Source organism: Squalius cephalus, assembly GCF_949319135.1.
Source record: "Squalius cephalus genome assembly, chromosome: 23".
Taxonomy (NCBI): domain Eukaryota; kingdom Metazoa; phylum Chordata; class Actinopteri; order Cypriniformes; family Leuciscidae; genus Squalius; species Squalius cephalus.
Genome location: NC_137144.1, coordinates 16,633,481 through 16,659,105, shown reverse-complemented (window position 1 = coordinate 16,659,105; position 25,625 = coordinate 16,633,481). Strand labels below are relative to the sequence as shown.

Genomic DNA, 25,625 nt, shown 5'->3' with positions numbered 1-25,625 from the left:
CCACATTACCCCACAGACACGCGCATTCAAATGTGAGGTATTAGGGGGATTCGGGGGCATGCTCCCCCGAGAAAATTTTGATTTCTTGGCCCTACATATGTGCATTTTAAGGTGTTTGAAGGCCAAAAAAATTGGATAACAATAGCTTTAAAAGCATGTAAGTGGGCAGTAGCACAAATTATTTGTCAAGCAGATAACAGATTCTTAAACATGAGAATGAGGATAAATGTTGAAATGAATGATCCACAGTACAAAATGGAAATGCAGAACGTTTCTGCTTATTGTTGACAATACACAATCACATATTCCAAACAGGAATGGCCTTAAATGAGAAATCTTTCAAGGATTATTTTGCATAGATGTTAGGCTACATTTCAATTAAACACCAGTGCAATCTTTTGTTTGTTTATTTTATAAATATTTATACTTAGCCTATATTTTGCTTTTAGTTTCTGTAATTAGCGAAGAACATCTGTGTTAAATAGGAATACATTGTAATAATGTTCATACCTGCAAACTTGTCGCTTTTCGGCGACAATCGCCGTTTTCTTGGTCAATTGGGTCATTTACGTGAATCGCGTAGAACCGGAGAGTTTTTGTTTTGGGGGGGTATTTTGAAATTTCAAAATACATTTGAAATTTCGTTATTTCAAATGCAGGCGCGCTCATAATCCGCCCGCGCGACCACAACATTGTCCAACATCAAATGGCAAACGTAATGCAAGCGGAACGAAACTGCTCGTGGTTGACGCCGACCGTTTATCAGTTTGGACCAAATGCAGCGCGAGCCGATCTTGATCAAGCGACACTGTTACTACACAGCGCTGATAAGAGATCCAGTAAAGAAAGCGTTTGAATTCGCCACAGAAGTAATAACATCGCTGCGACTCCTGCGAGATCTAGTGAGAAACATTCAGATTTCTCCGTTATTAACGGATCAAACAGCACTGACGTGGAAACCAGGAATAAACATTGTGGCATGAATGAACTATCCAGCGTCCACAGATCAGCAACATTCACCATGGATTTACCGTAGTAACACTCTGCAACCATGTAAGTTTGGCAGGAATAGTAGGCTACAATGCCTTCAAGTAACATTACGTCGGTTTTATTTTGACAATGTTATGAATACAATTGCCTCAAATGTTAATCATTCTGAACTAAAATAAACCTTGTTTATAACTACTACAATATTTTTTCCAAGGAGCTGTTTTGTTTTATATGCTCCTAAGAAGAGTCAATTATAGCTCCAGAATTGCTCAAAGTAAAAAAATGTCATACTTTATGATGTTAGTTTTAATTTAAAAAAAAAGATTAAAAAAAAATTAAATCCAGGAAATTTCTCTGGTATTTCTTTCTTTTTGCTGTATCAAAAATGTACCAAACCGAACCGTGACACAAGTGTATCATATCGAACCGTGAATTTTGTGAACAGTTACACCCAACTGTTTACACAACAGCTGATGCGAGGTCTTGCAGGTCTGAATGTTAATCAAGCTGCCTAAATCAGACTGTGCAGCAGTTCACACTCACAATAAAAATACAATATAATTTAAAACAAAGACAAGCTCATTATACAAAGGAAATAATATTACAGATCTAGACAAATTGGGATGCTTATAGTTAAAAGAATGTCAAGAACGATCATTTAGGCTAGATGTATTTTTCACATTTTTTGGTCACTAATTTTTTTTTTTTATGACACGAGTCAGTTTTGATGACTTTGCAATATTGATAAAATGTTAGAATATTAATAATGAAAAATGACGCAGCTTTAATCTCCCTTTTGGTTATTTCAATACTTAATTGACGACAGAACACAACGTTACATGCTCGTAGTTTCTTTTGCGTGATACAGGGCGCGCTGCATTTGCGCGTAATATTGAAGAGTGCGAGCTGCGAGCACACGGCTGATACGACAGGAAAGTTCGTTTTTCTGAGTTTTACTGACATATAGCCTGACAACATCTGGTCTGACAGAGGACTGTGCGGCGGTGCTGACTGCGTTATTTATTCTTTTTTTTTTTTAATTGCTGTGACTGTGAGATTGTTTGCTGTTGCGCAAATCCTGGAGATATTCTAGGATCTAATCACTCACGTGGTGCGTCTGCAGAGACAGATTTCAACAATCACTAGTCAGAGACAGCAGCAAAGCCAAAGCACAATGAAATAAGGCAACTTATGATTTCGGGGGTTTACATAGGCTATTGTCCAGTTTCATATTTGTCAGTCAACTTTTCAAAAAACATTCGGGGCTACACTCAAAACATTCGGGGCTGAAGCCCCGGCAAAATCGGCTGACGACGCCTCTGGGTTACAGTATTGGCCGCTGTGGCTCCCTCAACTCGTGAAGTATGAAGTAATATGAAATATGAAGAATATCAAAATATGAAGTCATGGCCACGAGAAAAATATATCGTTCCCTCAACATATGATCTCGAGGCTACGACTTTGCATCGCGTGGCCACGACATAATGATGTCGTTACCTCGACAAAAATGATCTCGTGGCCACGACTTAATATGACGTTCCCACGACTTAATATCACGTTCCCACGAGTTTATATGTTGTGGCCACGACAAAAATAAGTGAACCGAACATGTCTCCTCCCGGTCACCGTAGAAAATAATACAGTGCAATCAGTGGGATTTTAGAAATAAAATGTACATTTTTATATTTACAGTCAGAAAATGAAAGGAGCAGTTCACAGTCTTTAGAAGAGAGTATTCGTTCACATTGATCTGATCGACACTCTGCGGTCTGTTGGCATTCACAAGGACTTGGCATTACCGACTACTGCAGTGATCGGAGATCAGAGTTCTGGGAAAAGCTCTGTGTTGGAAGCGCTGTCTGGAGTTGAATTACCAAGAGGAAGCGGTGAGAGCTGGTTTTACTCTTGATATTCATATATATCCAAAATTGAATACAAATAATAAGAGTGATATCTTTTGTCAGTACCAGTTTTTGTTATTAATTAACTGTCATTGCTAACTGAACTGCGTTTGCTATAGGAATTGTCACCAGATGTCCACTAGAGCTGAGGCTAAAGAAGGTAACATGAGTCAGCTGGAAGGCTGTTCTATCTTACCATGGTAAGAAAAACGAATTTGTGAATTCATCATTAGTTGAAAACTACATTAAAGCAGGTTAGGAAAAAATGCCTGCAATCTGTTTTGTTTTCCAGTAAGAAGCGTTTAAAGCATGTACAAAATACTATGATATACCTATTAATGTATCTATTTTCATGCTACTAGTAGGCCTACTTATTTTTTAGACACTAGTATCTTCCATACTTATTCATTAGCTACTAGTGCTTATTCTTTAGGTATTAGTACCTTTTTAAAGATACTACATATTAATTAGATAGGCTACTAGTTCTTATTTATTAGTACTTATTCCAATAGTCTAGCATTTAATTATACTTAAGAAAAATTAGAATTAGTACTTATATTAATAGGTACTAGTACTTTTTAAATGTGCATTTCTGCTTAGTATGCTATAATACATTGAATATCAATGAACCAACAACATATAAGAGAGAGATTAGACAGGAAACTGAAATAAGGAGATGGCACCAGAGGTGATATGAATTCATTGATTGATTTTTTTTTTAACTTCATATACAGTATAATCAGGGGTGCACATCAGTTTTTCCATCTGGTTCTGTCATGAGAGCACCTGGAGATTCAGGTTGGTGCTCACATTGCACATAGTGCGACCCATTAAATAAAACTATAAAAATAATTATTAATAGTAAATAGTAATACCTTGAAATGCAATGTAAGTTGTAAATGTAAATGTTATAAAGTTTTGCAGAAGCTATGCAATTTTGTAGGCCAACCCAGAAGTTAGCATTATTCTGGTTACCTCCATGAAAATCCAATAATATTTTTTCATTGGCTTTTGGAAATAAACTGATAAACTTGTGACCAGCACGTTTCTGAAACTTACAGGTTTTATTAATCAAGATATTCTTCACAAAAGATCACAACTTTTATAAATTCTGAAGCATAAATACAAAAAGCAGATGTAAAAAGCTAACGTTAGGCTATAAACGACCAGCACGGTCACGCGACATCATCATCACCACCACTAAAGCTTTCAATAACTTTCAATTCATTATTTAAAATCTAAGTTGGAAGAAAGTTTTTGTTTAGTTTGGAAGATCATGAACACAAACGTGTTTGGCATGATGATGTTTAATTTCCACAACAGTTTCTGTTTTCCATGCAGCCATTGGTTAGCTTTTTCAAAATATGTAGGATAACAAAGTTCTGTGGTAGAGCTGCATTAACACTGTTCCCAGTGTTTTTTTTACGTTACCCAATTCCGTTGTTTTTTTGTTTTGTTTTATGGAAGAAAAAAAAGGTAGACAAAATGTAGATCTACATGTAAATGTAAATGTATAATCTACTTTTCTTCTTCTAAAATCTTCTTTTAAAAGTGACCCATATCCGATATCTGCATTTAAACTAATGGTGAAACAACCCTAGTTATAGGGATGTCCATTTCGTTGTTTCCCCTAATGCGGACGCCCATTAACAGATCATTAACCGGTAACCAACAGGATCTGTCTGGATCTGTGACCCCTTAAAAATAACAAAATTAGTTGTCCTGGGTTTTTTTCCAGAAAGCAGGTTGTGACATAGCCTACCCGTGTATGTTTAAGGGTATAAGTAAATGGATAACCTCAACTTTCGGTTCCAAAAACGGATGTAACTTTCAGGGTATGTAAGTAACCATAGCATACCCTCTGAACATAACCTGCTTCGGAGCAGGTTCTGTTCCAGGGTTAGTTTACTTCAGATGTGTTCAGCGCATGCGTGATGTAGCCTATTGATGAGGCTCCAGTGGGTGTGACAGATTGCGCACAATATTTTATATATAGCTATATCGATATATAAAGCGCTATTAAAACAAGGTAATGTTAATTTATTTATTTATCTAATAAAAGACATATGATATGATATTATATGATAGCCTATATCTTACCTTTCAAACAAAGAAGCAAAATGACAAAAAAAAAAAAAAAACTTATACAGCCAAGTTATCTTTGCAAGCACATATTGTATTTAGTTTAATCAGTATTTTCTTTTTATTATATAGACCCTTTTACAGTTGGTAAACATGGTGACGTATTTGTGTGGGCGGGGCTTAGCTGGAGGCAGAAAGATCCCTCTGGCCACTTCACTAACGTTAGTTTGCCAGTTTTGTTAGCTTGTTTTTTAACAATGACTGGAGAAAATCCAATTTTGATGTGAAAGGTCACTCACTGTCCAGGGCCGCGATTCTTATTTGCAAAAATTAATTTTAACGGACGGAACCAGATTGGCCGACCCGTACACTCAGTTAAAGGGTTAGTTCACCCAAAAGTGAAAATTCTGTCAGTAATTACCCACCCCTTAATGTTGTTCCAACCATGTAAGTCTTTCGTTCATCTTCGGATCACAAATTAAGATATTTTTGATGAAATCTGACAGCTGTCTCACTACTCCATAGGCTTTCAGAGGGACCGAAACTCGCCGGCCCAGAATAGTTATTAAAAACATCGTTAAAATAGTCCAAGTGACTACAGTGGCTCTACATTAAGTTTATCATGCAACGACAATACTTTTTGTGTGGAAAAACAACAAAAATAACGACTTTATCCAACTATTAGTGTTCTTCAATGTGGGCCTCTGACGAGAGTTCACGGGAGCGCCAGGGCGCATGCGCGAGAACTGAGATTGCGGCGTTCTTCTTCTACTACTACTTGTTACCGTTTATATACTGTCTATGCTTGTTACTGGCTGCTCACTCCTTGGGAGTATTACCGCCATCTACTGTACAAAATGGTGTGCATTTCCAGTGGAGAGTACGCTGGCGCATGTTGGCTGCCGCTTCTCTGTCCGTTTTATTTTACTTTTTTAAATGAATATTTTAACTATTTATTCTTAAATAGTATACTACACGTATTAGTTGGTTTGTTTTTACACTGCTTCTAATGACACTGGAGTTCTATTGTGGAGTCTTTCGGTGCGTTCCTCTATTGTTTGATCGGGTTTAACACCGTGGGAACGCAGACCGTGGGAACGCAGATCCTGTCAACCGGGAACGCTGCGCGTGACTGTTGTCTGTGCTGCTATCTGTGCTGCTGTGTGACTCTGGATTCTAACGGACGGAAAAAACTCTGGATTCTACTTCAAGAAACTCAAATCGGATCTCTCTGTTTCTATCATGAGAATTTCCCTGCTATCTATCATCATCATTATTTTGACCCTGTCTGGGCTTCCTGTCTCTTGTTGGAACATCATTTACTTCCTGATGTCTGTGTTCAAAAGACCCTGAAATCGTTTCGACTTCTACGTCGCCCGAAATATTTGCACAGAGGGTCGCGGCAGAATGTTCACACTACTGGGACTGGGAGTGGCATTAAAGTTGTATGCGCTCGATCGATGGACAAAAAAACGTCTCCGTTACTTTCGTAACCTCGGTTCCCTGAAAGGCAAGGAACGAGACATTACGGATGTCGTATATGGGAACTCCTCTCATCCTTCACTTCCGCTGAAATCTTATAGGCTAACGCCAGCAGAGCTGGCCAATTGACGCAAAATATGCAAATACTGAACCCCGTTGCAGTATAAAGCAAGTGCAGCGTCAATTCCATTCAGAATCGAACAAAAACGCTAAAATCAAGCGTACACGGCGGCGAGCGTAATGTCTCGTTCCTTGCCTTTCAGGGAACCGAGGTTACGAAAGTAACCGGACACGTTCCCTATCAAGGCTACGGAACTTCGACATTACGGATGTTGTATATGGGAACTGTATAGAATCCCGCCGTGGCAGCATAACAAACCACTGACAACAGAACCCAGTACCAACAGAACCCGCCCCCCCTCCCCCAGTATGCGAGCATCTGATAGGCCGAGATTGACCAATAGCGAACCTCTAACCTCTGATAGGTCCAAAGGAACCAATCACAAGCTCACAAAACACTGCCAGAATTTGCATATCCCGAGCAGTATAACCGGGGGAAGTTAGCACTGTTTTAGAGCAACAGGGCAACAACAGTAAGAGAAGGCCAACGCATTGCGGTGACACAGTCTAAAACACACACAAATAGCACATAGAACAACTCATGAGCAAAGCACAGAGCAGCTCTCTCAATGCTGTGTAATGCAATCAACTCACCGAAAGCACTCGAGACGCTACAGAGGGCAAATCCAACTTGTAAAACCTGGCAAACGTGTTCTGAGAAGACCAGCCACCCGCAAGACATAAATCCTGAATAGACATACCCTTAGTCCAGGCCCTCGAGGAGGCGATCGCCCTAGTCGAATGGGCCTTGACGTTAAGGAGGCATTCCTGCCCCAGGCATTCATAAGCCAAAACAATAGTGTCCACAATCCAGTGAGCAAGCCTCTGTTTAGAGACCCCCCGTCCCTTATTGCGCCCACCAAAGCACACAAATAGCAGGTCCGATTGACGAAAAGCGGCCGAGCGAGAAATGTATTCCCGGAGCGCTCTGACTGGGCAAATAGCACTCTGAGCATCCGAACCCTGAGAGGTTGATGGCTCAGTGGACAGGGCAGGCAGAGAAACAATCTGCGCTCTGAACGGGGTATTGAGCGACTTAGGGACGTAACCCGGCCTCGGTCTGAGCGTCACATTACAGTTTCCCGGTCCAAAGCGAATACAATTTTCAAGTATTCAAGTATTTCAAGAAGCCAAGGGTTCGAAAGGCGGTCGTGACAAAGTCTCCAAGACCAAAGCCAAATCCCACGGCGGCACCGAAGGCGGCCGTGCAGGGCATAATCTCCTAGCTCCCCTGAGGAACCGTGTCACCGACGCATGTCTACCGATAGACTGACCGTCAACAGGGGGGTGAAACACGGCAATAGCGGCCACATATACCTTCAGAGTGGATGGTAGGCTCCCTTCATCCATCCTGTACTGAAGGAAGCGTAGAATATCCGACACAGAGCAGCTCGCTGGGTCTATATCGACATCCTGACACCATTTTGAGAAAACACCCCATTTCAGAGCATACAGGCGCCTAGTGGACGGGGCTCGCGCTTCCGCGATGGTATTCAAAACTCGCGAATGCAGCGCATCCAGCCCGCTCAGCGACCCTGCAGCGGCCACACATGTAAGCTCCACAGCCCGGGGCTGGGATGCCAGATCGATCCGCCTGAGACAGCAAGTCCTTCCTGAGCGGAATCTCCCATGGCTGCCCTGCCAGTAACTCTTATCAAATCCGCGAACCAAGGCTGATTCGGCTAGTACGGGGCTACCAGAGTCACCGCCGCCTTCTCCTCCCTGATTTTGCACAACACCATGGGCAAAATTTTTACCGGTGGAAAGGCATAGAGACAGACTTTCGGCCATCGCACAGTTAGCGCGTCCATCTCCCAGGGGGAATGGGACAGCGAGAAGAACATCTGACAATGCGTGTTCTCGCTCGTTGCAAAGAGGTCGACCTCCGCTCTGCCGAAACGATTCCATATCAGCTGAACCGTCCCGGGGTGAAGCCTCCATTTCCCTTGAGGAATCCCGCTCCTCGAGAGCATATCCGCCCCGCGATTTAGAACACCGGGGATGTGAGCCGCTCTCACCGAGAGGAAAAACCGGTCTGCCCACAGCAGAAGGGATTCCGCCTGCTTGAATAGGGCTCTGGAATGTACACCGCCTTGACGGTTTATGTACGAGACCACGGAAGTGTTGTCGGTCCGAATCAATGCCGCTGCTCCAGCCGAGACCGGAAAGCTTTGAGAGCTAGAGAGACCGCTTTCAGCTCTAAGCGATTTATGTGCCACTCCATTTGCTTCTCTGACCACCGACCCGAGGCGGGCTTACCCAAGCAGACCGCTCCCCATCCACGCAAACCTCAGGAATCTCCTGTGACGCTTTACTATCTGGATATGAAAGTAAGCGTCATTCAAATCTACTGAAGCGAACCAATCCCCGGGGCGAATTTGCGCCAGGATCTGTTTCAGAGTAGTCATCCTGAGTAGTAGGTACCAGTGGCTCGGTGGCTCGGTGGCTCGGTGGCTCGGTGGCGGCGGTAGGCCCGATCCCCGCTGCTGCGCGAGCTTCATCCCGCCTGGCCTTGAGAGCTCGCAGGGACATGTCCGCGCAGTGTTCGCAGGACCCTTCATCTCTGAGGGCTAACTCAGCATGGGCCAGCCCCATGCATGCGACACAAAACAGGTGCGTATCCAGGGGCACGATGGAGCCCTTGCACAGGTTGCAAACAGTCGCCATCGGATGCAGGAGACAGTGTAGTATCTCTGGCGCACCTTCGACAACGGCGAATAATCCAAAAGTTTGTTAGTGTAGTATCAGCTTTCTAGCACACGATTTGAGCGTGAAGAGAGAGATTCTGAATGGAATTGACGCTGCACTTGCTTTATACTGCAACGGGGTTCAGTATTTGCATATTTTGCGTCAATTGGCCAGCTCTGCTGGCGTTAGCCTATAAGATTTCAGCGGAAGTGAAGGATGAGAGGAGTTCCCATATACGACATCCGTAATGTCGAAGTTCCGTAGCCTTGATAGGGAACATTCTTTACGCGGTGTTTGCCATGCAAACTTGCGTTATCCACAAATTACTCCTCAAAAAATACGACTTGACACTGCGCGATTTGCACATCTAAATGTTCGTTCTTTGAACAATAAGACTGCTCTACTCTACGATACCATATTGAACAATGCTCTGGATTTATTTTGTATCTGTGAGACTTGGCACCAACCAAATGACTTCATAAACTTAAATTTGTGTACTCCACCAGGATATACATATATATCCAGAGGCCACGTCTAAGTGGTAAAGGCGGGGGTCTTGCTGTTATATACAGAGATGTATTATCTGTTACGGAAATTACTATTCCCTGCGTATCATCATTTGAGTGTGTTGCTTTTAAAATGAACGGTACTTCTCTGTTCTTATTGTATTCATCTATCGACCTCCAAAACCTAATTCTTTGTTTTTTAATGCGCTCTCAGAGCTACTTACATCTGTTAGCTCTGTCTGTCCATCAATGATTCTCACTGGCGATATTAATATCCATGTGGATAATTTTAAGAGTAATCTAACTGTGGAATTCATGGAGGTATTAGATTGTTTTAACATGATTCAGCATGTGAAATTTCCCACTCATAATAAGGGTCACACACTTGATCTGGTGTGTTCTGTAGGGGTGGACATTGACCAGCTAGACAGCAGTGACTTGTGTATTAGCGATCATAGGCTTCTCACTTTTAACTTAAATGTCCCATCTTTAAAAAATGCTCAAAAGAGGGTCATTAGTTTTAGAAATGTCAAGAATATTAATTTTGACAGTCTTTCTTGTATGATATCAGAGCACTCTACTGTTGAAACTGTTGATCACTATAATTCTTTTTGTCTTCTGCTTTGGACATACTAGCCCCTAGGAGAGAACGTGTTGTTTCATTTGCTAAATCATCTCCTTGGTATACCACTGAGCTCAGGGCTCTTAAGGTGAAAAGCAGACAGCTTGAACGCCAATACAAGAAATCAGGTTTAACTGTCCATAAGCTAATGTATGATGATTTTTTATGTCAATATGCTGAAGCACTTAAAACAGCAAGAACAGAGCACTACTCGTCTATTATTAGGGATGGTGCTGCAATCCCAACAAGATTTTTAAGACGATCAACAAAATGCTTGCACCAATTAAGCCATCAATCTGTTCTTCTGTGCAGGAGTGTAACAAATTTCTCATGTTTTTTACGGAAAAAATTTTAACTATCTACAAGTCTATCAGTCTGCTACCTTGCTTTGCAATTCCTGAGATCTATCCAGTTAATTTTCCTAAATCTGCTTTCTCCAATTTTAACATAGTCACTATTGATTGTATTTCAAAATTGGTGATGGCAATGAATACTACTACAAGTACCCTTGACCCTATCCCAACATCTGTTCTTAAGGGGTGTCTCTCTTCAATTAGTCCCCTTATTTGTAGTACTGTGAACACCTCTCTTACAACTGGTATTGTCCCTAAAGCCCTAAAGGTCGCAGCTATTACACCAGTCCTTAAAAAGCCTGGATGTGATAAGTCAGACCTATCAAACTACAGGCCTATCTCAAATCTCCCCTTTCTTTCCAAGGTTTTAGAACGTGTTGTTGTGACACAACTTCAATTACACTTGTCATCCAACAAGCTTTTCGAACCTTTTCAGTCGGGGTTTAGAAAGGGACACAGCACAGAGACAGCCCTGGTTCATGTTATGAATGACCTGCTTGTCTCAGCTGACTCTGGAGCCTCTACCATCTTGGTCTTGTTAGATCTGAGTGCAGCTTTCGACACAGTGTGCCATTCTATCCTGTTAAATAGGCTGGAGAGCTGGCTTGGTATCACTGGTACTGTACTAAACTGGTTCAAATCTTATTTCACTGATCGTTCCCAGTTTGTTGTCTTGGGAAACAACAAATCCGATACTGGACAAGTCCGTTCTGGCGTTCCTCAGGGATCTGTTTTGGGTCCCACATTGTTTAGTGTTTATATGCTTCCTTTGGGGCAAATAATCAGGAAATATGGTCTGGGGTATCATTTTTATGCTGATGATACTCAAATTTCTATTAGCTCTAAATCTGATCCTACTGTCACCTCCAAAATTCTCTCGGAATGTGTGCAGGAAACGTGGATGCATCATAATTTTTTTAAATTGAACTCCTCTAAGACAGAGATTTTACTCATTGGCACACCTGCGGCTACCCACAAAGGGAGACATTTTAATTTGATCATCGATGATAGTGTTTTATCTACATCTTCTTGTGCTCATAACCTTGGTGTGATTTTTGACGCCTACTTAACACTAGACTCTCATATTAAGAGTATTACTAAATCTGCATTCCATCATCTAAGAAATATTGCAAGAATTAGGCCCTGTCTTACTCTACCTGATGCTGAAAGGCTTCTTCATGCATTTGTTACATCCAGGATTGATTATTGTAATGCACTTTTTGTTGGTTTACCTGCTAAATCTATAAAACGCCTGCAGTACATTCAGAATTCAGCAGCATGTGTGCTTACATACACTTCACCACGTCAGCACATTACAGGTGTGCTTTATAGTTTGCATTGGCTACCTGTCCAGTCACGTATTGCTTTTAAAACTCTTACACTAACGTACAAAGCTATGCATGAAATTGCTCCTTCTTATATCTGTGACTTAGTCAGCCTGTATGCGCCTTCTCGTTCCCTTCGGTCTACGGATTCTCTTACTCTTCAGCAGCCTCCCTGTAGATTAAAATCTATGGGGGAGAGAGCTTTGCGGCACCCAGGTTATGGAATGCACTTCCTCTTACTGTTAGAGACGCTCCTACATTAGCCAGTTTCAAGAAGTTGTTAAAAACACATATTTTTAAAATTGCTTACTTGAACTGTCATGACTAGTATTTTATTGGGTTGCACTGTAATGATTATTTTGTATTACTCTCGTACTTTGTACTTTACTTGTTTTATTGTTTGTAGCGCTTTGGGTTTCAGAAAAGCGCATTATAAATAAAATGTATTATTATTATTATTATTAAGATGACGTCCCGACATCATTGAGACCTAAATCACAATAAGTGTCGAATTCAATAGCTTACATACAGCAGCGTGCGTCTTCCTCTGCTTATAAACAGACCGTTTTGCGCTTCCGGCAATGTCGGGACGTCATCTTGTACAGTAGATATACCGGTAATACTCCCAAGGAGTGAGCAGCCAGTAACAAGTAGTAGTAGAAGAAGAACGCCGTAATCTCAGTTCTCGCGCATGTGCCCTGGCGCTCCCGTGAACTCTCGTCAGAGGCCCACATTGAAGAACACTAATAGTTGGATAAAGTCGTTATTTTTGTTGTTTTTCCGCACAAAAAGTATTGTCGTCGCATGATAAACTTAATGTAGAGCCACTGTAGTCACTTGGACTATTTTAACGATGTTTTTAATAACTATTCTGGGCCGGCGAGTTTCGGTCCCTCTGAAAGCCTATGGAGTAGTGAGACAGCTGTCAGATTTCATCAAAAATATCTTAATTTGTGATCCGAAGATGAACGAAAGACTTACATGGTTGGAACAACATGAGGGTGAGTGATTACTGACAGAATTTTCATTTTTGGGTGAACTAACCCTTTAATGGATGGACGATCTGACAGGATTAATGTCAACGCTACCTCCAGTTGAGAAGCCTGCTCTACACCTGCCCGATAGAGAAACTGAGCATAAAGAGAAACTGAGGGCATATACATCTTTAGATGCCTATAACTATGTGCTGAATGGCCACGTACAAGACATGTGGTACGATCCGCAGTTCTGCCTAGCCAGTGCCAAGGCCAGACAGAAGACGACAATGTAAAGAGTGACATTACGGTGCAATTGTAATTATGTGAATATTTTCTTGACATAAAAATTCCAGATACAGCACATTCATTTTTTAACTATGTATTTGATTACCCTTTCTTACCAGGTTCTTCAAAAAGTCTAGTCCCAATCAATCAAAACAACAATCGGATGATTCACAAATAATCACAATCATTTAGAAAACATTATGTGATAAAATGTCAAATTGGAGCCTGTACTCCGTCGATTCTAGAACCCAACAACACATCAAGATGACATTTAATAATAATAGTAATTTAAGCTCCTTATTATGTAGTCGAATCTGTGCTGGTTTGTTGTGGCCGCCTCCAGTTTTCACTCCGTAACTGTGACGTCGGCGCAAAAGGGGTTATAGTTCTTGTTCACAGTGATTAAAGAAGAGTATTAAATGAAAAGATTGAAAAATTATTGCTCAAGCACCAAATAGGTGGCGTGGCGATATGCACTAAGTATGTAAATAAGCATTTAACAAAAGAAGAAGAAAGAAGTATTATCTCTTTCTTTTACTGTCTGATCTCTGGTAGTATGGCGCGCTTTTTCTTAGCGTCCGTTTCCATGGTGACTCGTCGATTTTTCGCTCTGAGAATGTCTTGTGTGTTAACTATGAACAACGTGAACGTACCTCAATTAAGAAAGGTTTGGTTTAATCAACTGAGTGTTCAGGGTATGTTACCTCATTACAGTTTCCATTATGATGTCTCACTCTTATCTGCTTGACCATGTGCTTTTTTTCACTGTCTTATAAAAATACAAGGCAGCCGCCCATCCCCACAACACCCCCCTGGTATTTTTCCAGAAACTCTCATCACAGAACTCCTCGTGTTTGATGTACTTTTATTTTCGTTCTTATCAGGGGGTGTGATAGGCTGCCGCTACTCTATAAATTCAGTCTACATGAGACACACAGGATTTGGTTTCTATTTAGCATTGCCACAAACACTGTGTTTGGATGAAAACTAACATATTTGAGAGGCATTAAAAACTTTTTGGTTTCAAGACAAGGTAACGTTATATTTGTTTTCAAACAGAAGTGCTCATTACGATAATGACAACGTTCAGTGTTCTAAAAATTAAAGGTTAATATATAATGTAACTTACAATTTTTATCTCGTCAATTACCTTTGAGATGTATATTTTAAATTATTTTATAGGCCAGTTTATTTTTTAGTAGGCTATGTGCGCTGGAGTAAAAAGAAAAACAATTGATCATTTATACACATAGTTTAATTATAGCAAAAAAAAAAAAAAAAAAAAGACTAGGCTAAATAAATAAGAAAATAATACAGTGCAATCTGATATAGCAAAGTGGGATTTTAGAAATAAAATGTACATTTTTATATTTACAGTCAGAAAATGAAAGGAGCAGTTCACAGTCTTTTAGAAGAGAAAATTCGTCCATACATTGATCTGATCGACACTCTGCGGTCAGTTGGCATTCAGAAGGACTTGGCATTACCAACTATTGCAGTGATCGGAGATCAGAGTTCTGGGAAAAGCTCTGTGTTGGAAGCGCTGTCTGGAGTTGAATTACCAAGAGGAAGCGGTGAGAGCTGGTTTTACTCTTGATATTCATATATATTCAAAATTGAATACAAATAATAAGAGTGATATCTTTTGTCAGTACCAGTTTTTGTTATTAATTAACTGTCATTGCTAACTGAACTGTGTTTGCTATAGGAATTGTCACCAGATGTCCACTAGAGCTGAGGCTAAAGAAGGTAACAGTCGGAGTCAGCTGGAAGGCTGTTCTATCCTACCGTGATAAGAAAAACGAATTTGTGAATTCATCATTAGTTGGAAACTACATTAAAGCAGGTTAGGAAAAAATGCTTGCAATCTGTTTTGTTTTCCAGTAGGAAGCGTTTAAAGCATGTACAAAATACTATAATATACTAATGTATCTATTTTCATGCTACTAGTAGGCCTACTTATTTTTTAGACACTAGTATCTTCCATACTTATTCATTAGCTACTAGTGCTTATTCTTTAGGTACTAGTACCTTTTTAAAGATACTACATATTAATTAGATAGGCTACTAGTTCTTATTTATTAGAACTAGTATTTATTCCAATAGTCTAGCATTTAATTATACTTAAGAAAAATTTGAATTAGTACTTATATTTTAGTTACTAGTAACTTTTTAGACCAAAGATCTTAATAGGTACTAGTACTTTTTAAATGTGCATTTCTGCTTAGTATGCTATAATACATTGAATATCAATGAGCCAACAACATATAAGAGAGATGATTTTTTTAACTTCATATACAGTATAATCAGGGGTGCACATAAGTTTTTCCAGAGATTGGAAACTTATCTTTTCCTAGAGATTCGGGTTGGTGCTCACATTGCACATAGTGTGACCCATTAAATAAAACTATAAAAATAATTATTAATAGTAAAATAATGAATAATACAAATACTTAATAATAAAATTACTGCATTTTATTTAGTGTTTTTTTTATATTTTTTTATAAAATAGACAAAATAATAAATAAAGTGTGATAATCCTATTTAATATATTTTTTATTGTTATTATTCAATAAAAATACACTTATTTTATAATACACTTAAAAAATGCAATGCGAATATTTACATTTAGATTTTTTTACTTTTTTATTAGAATTCCCACAATTTTCAAACCTAAAATCAGCAAGCTTTTATTTTGGCGGGAAGTAAGTACTTTAGTGCCGGTTTTAACCATGGATTTAGCACTGCTGTAAAGCGAGTCAGTGAATGTCACAGTTTCGCATTTTTCTCTGAAATCGGCAGATTTATGTATTCAGTTCAAATGGATATCTTATACAGTATTACAGTGTCGATCTAAAACGGTGTTTGTTTATTAACAGCTGTCAACCATGTCTGTACGCAAATGAGCGGTCTGAACTGATTTACCCAGCACATTTTTTATTTATGCCATGCACCTGCGCACCACCATTAGGACTGTCAAAATTGAACACATGCAATACATTTTTTCAGTTTAACGAGTTAAAATATTTAACGCAATTAACATAGCATCAGGTGTTTTTTGTCATCCTTTTGGCTGCTCTACACTTTGAATGCATTGATTTGCATTGTTGAATGCATTGATTTAATTATGCAGTATGTCTGTTCTACAGCCCAGGATGAGCTGGCAGGAAAAGGAGTAGGAATATGTGATGACCTCATCACTTTAGAGGTCATGTCACCAGATGTGTGTGACCTCACACTGATCGATCTACCTGGAATTGCCAGAGTCCCAGTCCCAGGACAACCCGAAGATATTGAAAACCAGGTTGAAAGTATAATCTGATTTATTATTGTCTTGCGTGCCACATGCAGAACATTAGTTCAGTTCAGTATTTAAACAATTTCTTCATGTCTTGTAGATCAAACGTCTGATTATGAAATTTATTGAGAAGCAAGAGACTATAAACATGGTGGTGGTCCCTTGTAACACTGACATTGCAACAACAGAAGCATTAAAAATGGCACAAGAAGTTGATCCTGAAGGCAGAAGAACTATCGGTAAGATGATCCGCATATCATCTATCAACAAATAGTTTAAAGCACTTCTGTAAGCAAATGTGCATAATTTACCTTTTTTTTTAACAGCCATTTTGACCAAGCCAGACCTCATAGACAAGGGAACAGAGAAGGACATTCTGGCCATTGTCCACAACAAAGTGATTCCTCTCAGCAAAGGTTACATCATTGTGAAGTGTAGAGGACAACAGCAGATCGATGAGAAAATTTCTCTGGAGGAGGCGACAGAAAAAGAGAGAGATTTCTTCCAAAAGCATGACTCTTTCAGGTTAGAATGTGAAAAGAATATTTAACCTTTTAACCAGTATTTAACATTTTGTTCTCTAAAATGTATGTCAATGGGACTTGAATTGCACTGTTTAGATAAGGCTACTTTTTTCCCTATTCCAACCAGTTTGCTAGCATAGTATGTCTGAACTGAAGTTAGCACATTCAGCAAATGGCATCCTATACTTTTAATAATTTTAGTTTGTTAGCTAATGTTATTAATGTTCACCTTGGCCAAAGCAGTTATGAGTTTTTGAAATACCAGGAGGTTATCAAGCTATATAGTATACCAACTTTTCAAAAAGTGTCTTTTATTTTTCTACAGAGACCTCTTGAAAGAAGATAAAGTGACTATTAAATGTCTTGCCGTCAAACTGACTCAGCATCTCGTTGATCACATCAAAGTAAGTTACTAATGGTCAGGGATGCAAACTTCTTTTTGAAATAGGAATTCACTGCTTTAAAAGGAGGTAATGGCATTCTCAACAATATTTTTATTTATTTATTTTTGTTTTGTTGCGGCAAACACATTTGACAGTGTTCGTTTGACTACAATGGCTGCTAATTGTGTGGCTGACTCCAGCAGCATCCAGGCTAAAACCTGCATAAACCATGTCTATATCAATAGGAATCCACAGAATCAAGAATTTCATGTGAAAGTGAAAGCTTTTCTCATGTAAATATCGGAATCGGTACAAATTGGATACATGGATCCGCCGCATTTACCAATAGAAAGCTGCATGTTTTGAAAGTTACTTCTGTGTGAGCTGTGCTTTAGGCTATATATAGCCTATTCATACATAGCATGAATATGAATGAATAGGTACTTTAGAAACCAGCCTTTATTAATTATTATTGCAGAAATGGGGTTTGGGACTTGGTTCGTGGGACTGTTTCTGGGGATTCACTTTTTATTTTACCTACCTTTTGTCTTCTGTATTCTCCTTACCATTGTCTCCTGTTCGTCCCTCAGATTCGTCCCCCAGAAACAGTCCCATGGACCCAGCCCCAAACCCCATCTCTGCAATAATAATTGAAGAGTTCAGATGCAAAAACCTCTAAATGCCATCTGAAATTTTCTTATAGAATGATCATTTTTATCAAGCTTGTATATTTAAATTCAGTAATTTCACTTAAATGACAATTAATTTTGCATCTGAACTCTTCAATTAATAAAGGCTGGTTTCTAAAGTACTTCTTCCTGCCTCTATGTATTAATGCTCATGGGTAGCCTAAATGGGTTCCATTCAGACCTTAACATTAAGTCTTTTACTGTTATATATCAACAAGACATTTTCACCTGGCTATACCCAAATTTGTTTAGATCTGTTGTGGTATTTATGCAAATTAGCACATACGTAATTAGACTATGCACTGTTTGTCCATGTTAACAAACAATTTAAAAAAACGTATACTTTTTTTGTTTGTCTTGATGTAAGTAATCAACTATTACTATTGTTAAATTGTTTACCCTATTCACGTGAGAAAAAGAATGAATAGGCTATATTTGGGTCTTTTTTAAAACTTTCCCCTAAGGGAAGTCTTAGGGGCTTTTTTTTTTCCTTCCTCAGGACCAGAGCCATAGAGAGAAAGAGTTGCGACACTCTTTGATGTCGCCGCTATGGCTGTCACGTGGTTCATGTAAGCCCCAATAGTTCCAAAACATACGCTGGCTGTCATGTTCTTCTATGGGACAGACAGCAGCGATTGCATTATTGAACGGTAAATATAAAATAAAACACACACCCAAGTACTTTTTCAGCTGTTATTGCATTATTGCATTTTGTTAATGTCAGTTTTGCATTTGGAGATAAGTTTTAGGCTATATTTTTGGAGGGAAAAGCTTATTGTTCATGTTCGCATGGGTAGTAGCACTGGCTATAGCGGCTCTAACTTAACTTTTCCATATCATTCATCTGATGATGGACATCTCATGATATTTATTTTAGCACAACTAGGCTGTATTAGGCTATTGATTCCCGTGATTTTGCTAATACATTTTGATTCAGCCATTAGCCTACCTTCGTGATCACGCAAAGAGGTCTGCCGTGGCGGTCCGTTCAGAATTCGCATAGAAGCTAGCTCACTTCTTCTGATGAAAGTGGCCACCCCAGGACCACAACGTGAAACATTATCATGTTAAGACTAATATTATTTTAATATTAAGCCATACACATTATCAAAACTATAACAGATTAAAAACGAATTTAAGCATTGTTTAATAAAAATATTTTATTTGAAAACCTTCATTTGTATCAGCAATGACAGACAACAAAAATGTGTGCTTGTGTGAGTGTGTGTGAACAAGAAAAACAAAAACCAGGGGCAGGTGATCCATGAAACAGACAGGACTGGTGATGGCCATAACAATCCTAGAGGTCCAGCATTGTTCTCACAAGCCGCTTCACTCAAGACAATAAAGCATAAATGAAAAGTTAGTATATCCCAAAAAAATTAATTAAATAAAAGTTGCCATAAAGGTGGCAGCGATTCATTACCGAACTCTTAGCTGACGAAGTCGCGCTAGCTAACTAGCTATAGCAGGCAGTGCTTGAAAATTGGTTGAAACAACCAACATAAAATATAAATAATTACGCTGTGCATGTACAAATGAAGACCAGTATAAGCATCTCAAAGGGCCTCTGATACAAAATAGACAGTTGACAATTCAAAAGAGGTCGATATTTCAACAACTTAACTCTGGAACAACTCGACGCGCAGCAATGTAAGTGAATAGTGTCCAACGCCAAAATGACAGTGTTTGGATGGAACTATTCCGATCTTCAAATCCCGGAAGTAGGCGGTTAAAAGCGCCGCCATTATTTACAACGGAGGTCTATGGGAGTGTCGCAACTCTTTCTCTCTATGGCTCTGCTCAGGACATATTGAGGATACAAAATCAGTTGAGTTTGCTTCTGTTGCAATTTGTTCAAGGTTGACCCCCATTTTGGCTTAAAATGACTGGACCAGATTGCTTTTTCAGATATTCATACAACTAAATATTCTGGGGGCCATGAAAGTTTTATAAAAATGATCTAAAATCCTGGCGGTGGCTGGCAAATTTAAAAAAAACGCTGGTGGGGAAAGAGTTAACTATGAGTAGACTTGCTACTATAATATTGCACCTTTATACTTTTATGTCTTAATACATATTTTTTATATTTTCATGTCTTCAAAATAACAAAATATACATTAAATAGACTATTTTTATCAAACCTCTGCAACATAAACTTCCATATCCTTCAAAGTGCAGACACATTAGTGCAGTTTTGGCTAAATTGTGGAGAAAAAGGTCCATTGTCAATATTGTAATGTAGGCCAAAGCACAGCTCACACAGAAGTAACTTTCAAAACATGCAGCTTTCTATTGGTCAACGTGGTGAATCCATGTATCCATTTGGAACCGATTCCGATATTTACATGAGAAAAGCTTTCACTTTCACATGAAATTCTTGATTCTGTGGATTCCTATTGATATAGACATGGTTTATGCAGGTTTTAGCCTGGATGCTGCTGGAGTCAGCCACACAATTAGCAGCCATTGTAGTCGAACGAACACTGTCAAATGTGTTTGCCGCAACAAAACAAAAATAAATAAATAAAAATATTGTTGAGAATGCTAAAGGATGACAAAAATTAACAGATGCTGCATTAATTGCGTTAACAGCCCAAATTTGTTTATTTCATAAAAAATCGCAGCATTTTGCATCATATGGTTGCAAATGAGAACCTGTTCTCAACCGATTAACCTGGTTAAATAAAGGTAAAATAAATAAAAATAATATATAATTGCGTAGGCTTGACATCGCGATTGTGATATGATTAATCGTGCAGCACTAGTTGAGGTTATTTTATGATTAAGATTAAGCATTAACTATAAAATGGAGTTTGCAAGCCTATGAACAGTGGAGGAAAACTAATACTGGCTTTTGGGTAATAGATAAATAAATATGGAAAAATCGATTTGTGGCGTTTGAGAATCGATTTTGAATCGACCACATTTTAAAAAACGATTAATCAAAAATCAATTTTTTTTTTTGTCCAGCCCTAATATTTAGTATGTTGTTTCATACACCTAATTAGCAGTATGAACAAGGGCCAAATGGTAAAAATGGAAATTAGGCAGCTCATTGCTGTTGAGACTAATTCTCTGTTCATATTTTTCTATTACTATATATTTTCAACATGGTGTGTTCCAAATGCATTGTGTGAATTATTTTTTACTTTTTTTTTACTCATTTTTGTCAGAAATCTCTGCCACACCTCAATGAGCAGATAAAAAAGCAGCTGTGGGAGCTGAGGAATGAGCTCAAAGAGTGTGAGGCTGGACCACCACAGGATCCTAAAGGGGCCAAACTATTCCTCACTGAAGTAACAATTTAATCTTAATTTCATTTCCTTGCTTCTCAAAATGATTATTTGGGGTCCAAGCAACTGATGTGTACCAAATTTTGTGAGACACAGCCATTTAATGCTAAATTACATTTCTCCCAATAATTGTGTAACCGTAATGGCTATAATAAATTATTGCAATATTGACTATACTAAATCCTCTAGTGTTGCCAAAAGAAATAATTTATGTCAGTTTATATTGTATTTCTCTTTGATTAATGTTATTATGTAATGTAACTTTTTAGGTAACAAATGTTATTTTTGTTCTCACAGACTTTAACAAGATTCAATGATCAAATCAAGTCCTTATCATCAGGAGAGCTGATCATTAAGGACAATTTGTTTGTCCAACTTCGGGCTGAATATGAGAAGTGGAATGATCATCTTAACGACACAAAGACAACTTGTTAGTATTTTTTATTTATTTAAGAAATATAAATATATTTTAATTGACTGATGTTTGTGCTCTTCAAATGAAAAAGTCAAATCATTTCAAATTAAATCTGCCTTGTTCCCAAACCAGTTAACAATTCGACTGAAGAGATGATAGCAACTATTCAGAAATACAGAGGGAGAGAACTGATCGGCTTCTGCAACTACAAAATGTTTGAGGTGGTTCTGCAAAAGCATGTGGCCACACTTAAAGAACCAGCCATGGACTTACTCAACACCGTCAAAGGTACCATCACTCATCTCCATACTAAATATCTTTCTGCACACTGGGGGCATTTTTCATTATAAAACCAAAAGATGAGATTACAACTGAATAACACAGGGGAATGTTTTTGTAGTTTTATCTGAATTGTGAGTCATTGTGGCTATTAGTCATTTTGATTTTTGTATTTTTCTTGAAGACATCATCATCATGCAGTTTACTAATGTAGTAAATCAATGTTTCCAGAAATACCCTGTTCTTCTAGATATCACTATGGTAAATATTGCTCCTTATTTTAATGGTAAACAAAACTAAACAATCATCCATTTTTAATCAAGCTTCCTCTGTACATCACTTGATTCTATAGGACAAAATTCACAACATTCAGTCAACCCAGCAAGAGAAGGCAGAGCAGAGGATCTCAGAGCAGTTTGAAATGGAAAACATGGTCTACACTCAAGATTCCATCCACTTTAAGGCCTTAAAAGAGATTCCTGAAGAGATGTTTTCAGATACCAAAGTGACGTTTTCAGAAGAGCAATTACCTATCTTTCATCAAAAAAGCAAGTACAGTGAAATACTGCGGGCATATTATGAGGTAAATCTTCTTAGTTTTCAGTTACAAATATGAAGCTTTGTTCAGAGACTGAATGGACTGCAGTGCTTAGTACCTGATTTTCTTTCAGATTGTGGTGCAGCGAATGGCTGACCAACTGCCCATGATGATCTCCCTTTTCATGCGGAAGCAGACTGCTGAGCTCCTGTCTATTGACATGTTGAGTTTACTGGATGGGGCAAATGTGAGCGAGCTCCTGTCTGAGGACTTTGAAGTTGGTAGAAAGCGCAAAGACCTACAGGCCCGACTGGATCGTTTGAGTATCGGTCAGGAAAAAATTAGCAATTTTATCTGTACAATCTACTAACTAGAGGAAATGACCTGAAAGGGCATCTAATGTACCTTATGATAATCTAGGCTATTTGACAACCATATAACTTTCTTCAGCATATTAAAACATTTTGATGTATTTTATATATATATATATATATATAAAACCTGGTGACGCCTCTGTGCACGCGCTGTCCTCAAATCAAGCTACAACAAAAGAAGATAAGTTCGACCAATCATAGCGCTGGGTTCATTCCCCAAATAGCAAGCGGGGATGATTGACAAATGCGTAAGGCCTATCGTTAAAAAGAGACTGAAAATCGACACCAATAAAGATTCCCGCCCGATCGATCCCCCTTCCACTCCCGCCGTCTGACTGATTTCATAAGCGAGGTTCAGTACAGTACGGTAGGCTAGGCCTACTCCTGATTCCTGACTCTGAAGGTAAACGGCCTGGGCTCGATGTGGAAAGTTGATTGTTGAGTTAAGTTAACATGGATTCGATGATCACACAGATCGCATGGATTATCTTAAAATACTCCGTTAAGTTATTCATGGTCGCTCAGAAAAGAGGAAGACATTCAGTCATGCAAATAATAAAATGCTCAAGTAATGCTGAACTATAAATCTTGAAATCGCTATGGCTTAACGTTAGTGATTATGAAAGTGCTGTGATTTGTGGATTAGCCTACTGATAAGCGCGAGACTGGAGAAACAGGCGTTTATTTATTCATTCATTCTCAGTGTTGAGAAACGTAGCCTTCATGTTTTACGTTATTGTGTTAATTATAACTAAAGTACCTAATTATGTTACATATTTATTTTGTATGAAAACTAATTACTTTAATTACTTTAACGCGTTAATTACTTATGGATTAAAAAGTAGCCTACCGTTGTAGCAGTGCTGCGCGAGCTCTCTCACAAACGCGACGCGCGTGCACAGAGAGAGAAGATCATTGTAAAATGATAATTGACGGGCTAAGTTTAAATTTTGTTCTTGCTTTTTTTTTTTTTTTCTGTCAAAAATCATTTTGTATTATCCATCCGTGCTTTTAAAATTCGTTAAATGGCGGACGTTTTACTGTTAACACAGCTCTCATTATGTCGGATTATTTTTAGAATAAGTGATTGGTTATGCTATTATTGGACTCCTGTCTATTCTTGTCAACTGTTTTCTATAAATATGTTTGTATTGGCTAACACTTATTCAGCTAATGCGTGCATGTCCTGTTTAAAATGTGCAATGTTAAAATGCAAAGACAGCACGTCACAAATATAAGCCCTTTTCCCTGTGGTATTTAGTATCATTAGGATATTGGAAAATAAATTAATTAGCTAATCTTAATTGTACACAATGTTCCTATGTTTTTTTTTGTTTTTTATATATATATATATATATATATATATATATATATATATATATATATATATATATATATACTGTGTTCTAGGGGTTTCTTAATTTTAGACTAGTTGACCAGCACACATTATATGCAGTGCAATTATATAATGCATGTGTGTCATCGTCCAAACCGCCCATACAATAACCCACCCCCCCACCCCCGTCGTCAGTACGCAAAAAAAAAATTTGCAAGGTTGGCAGGTATGCAATCTGAGAAATCTGAGAGCGTAGTGTAACAGTGCAGCACTTCTGGGTTGTACGTCTGAACGTAGGCTCACTACCAGCATCACATGCATCACACACATGAGTGTGTGAGTAGGCCTAATTACTGACAGAATTTTTATTTTTAGGTGAACTAACCCTTTAAGTTATTTTGGGAAGACTTAAAACATTTACTTTTTGAAGCACTACAAGATTGTATTATGAATAATGACTTATTATAACCCTGCAGGGTCTTCATTGCCAATTTGTCACCATTATGTTCAGTTCATAGACTTTCAGTTGTTTTCATTCATCACCTGTGTTTCCCTGTCTGTTTCCCGCCACCAGTCTGTAACCATGGACACTGATCACCTTCCTCACAGCTGCCTGTCGTTTGTGTTCATGATCACTGTGTATTTAGTTCCAGCCTGTATTCAGTTCAGTGTCCGGTATTGGTTGTCTATGTCTAACCCTATCTCCTGTTCCTGAGTATATATTATTAAAGTGTTTGAGATTATCCCCATCTTCTTCTTCTTCATTGTGATGAGCCGTGACACAATTTCTAGATAAAAGCTATTAATAAACTGAATTTTGATTTCATCTGGAGAAAGAAATATCTACATTTGAAAAAAGATATAATAAAAGAATATGAGGAAGGTGGACTAAAGGAAATAGATTTTGATATCATGAATGGGGTTCTTAAACTTAAATGGCTGCAATCTTTTATCAAGAATGAGCATTCATTTTGGTTTGCAATTCCATCAAGTCTTTTTTTTTTAAATTTGCAGGTATAAAACATTTTTTTACAATGTGACTTCCAGATTTCTAAAGTTCCATTGAAACTATCTGTTTTTCATAAACAAGTCCTCTTTTATTAATAGATGTTGTTCAAAGTCAAACACAATTTCAGTCCACATAATATTTAATTACTGTTGT

At 38.5% G+C, this 25,625-nt stretch overlaps 1 protein-coding gene across 2 annotated transcripts; it reads left to right on the top strand.

Moving 5' to 3' along the window:
• Positions 1 to 2,754: 2,754 nt before the first annotated feature.
• Positions 2,755 to 24,442, top strand: LOC307151756 (interferon-induced GTP-binding protein Mx2-like). 2 transcript variants are annotated; one of them, XM_079859900.1, is made up of 14 exons: positions 2,755 to 2,876; positions 3,011 to 3,091; positions 14,709 to 14,905; positions 15,040 to 15,177; positions 16,481 to 16,635; positions 16,730 to 16,868; positions 16,956 to 17,154; positions 17,479 to 17,557; positions 21,402 to 21,524; positions 21,819 to 21,951; positions 22,069 to 22,224; positions 22,400 to 22,476; positions 22,568 to 22,798; positions 22,887 to 24,442. In XM_079859900.1, exons 2-14 carry the CDS (start codon positions 3,024 to 3,026, stop codon positions 23,121 to 23,123), a joined length of 1,932 nt encoding a protein of 643 aa, XP_079716026.1. In that variant the 5' UTR covers positions 2,755 to 2,876; positions 3,011 to 3,023; the 3' UTR covers positions 23,124 to 24,442. The 2 variants fall into 2 exon arrangements, with proteins under 2 accessions (XP_079716026.1, XP_079716027.1); XM_079859901.1 differs by lacking the exons at positions 2,755 to 2,876; positions 3,011 to 3,091 and adding an exon at positions 14,390 to 14,438.
• The last annotated feature ends 1,183 nt before the right edge of the window (positions 24,443 to 25,625 follow it).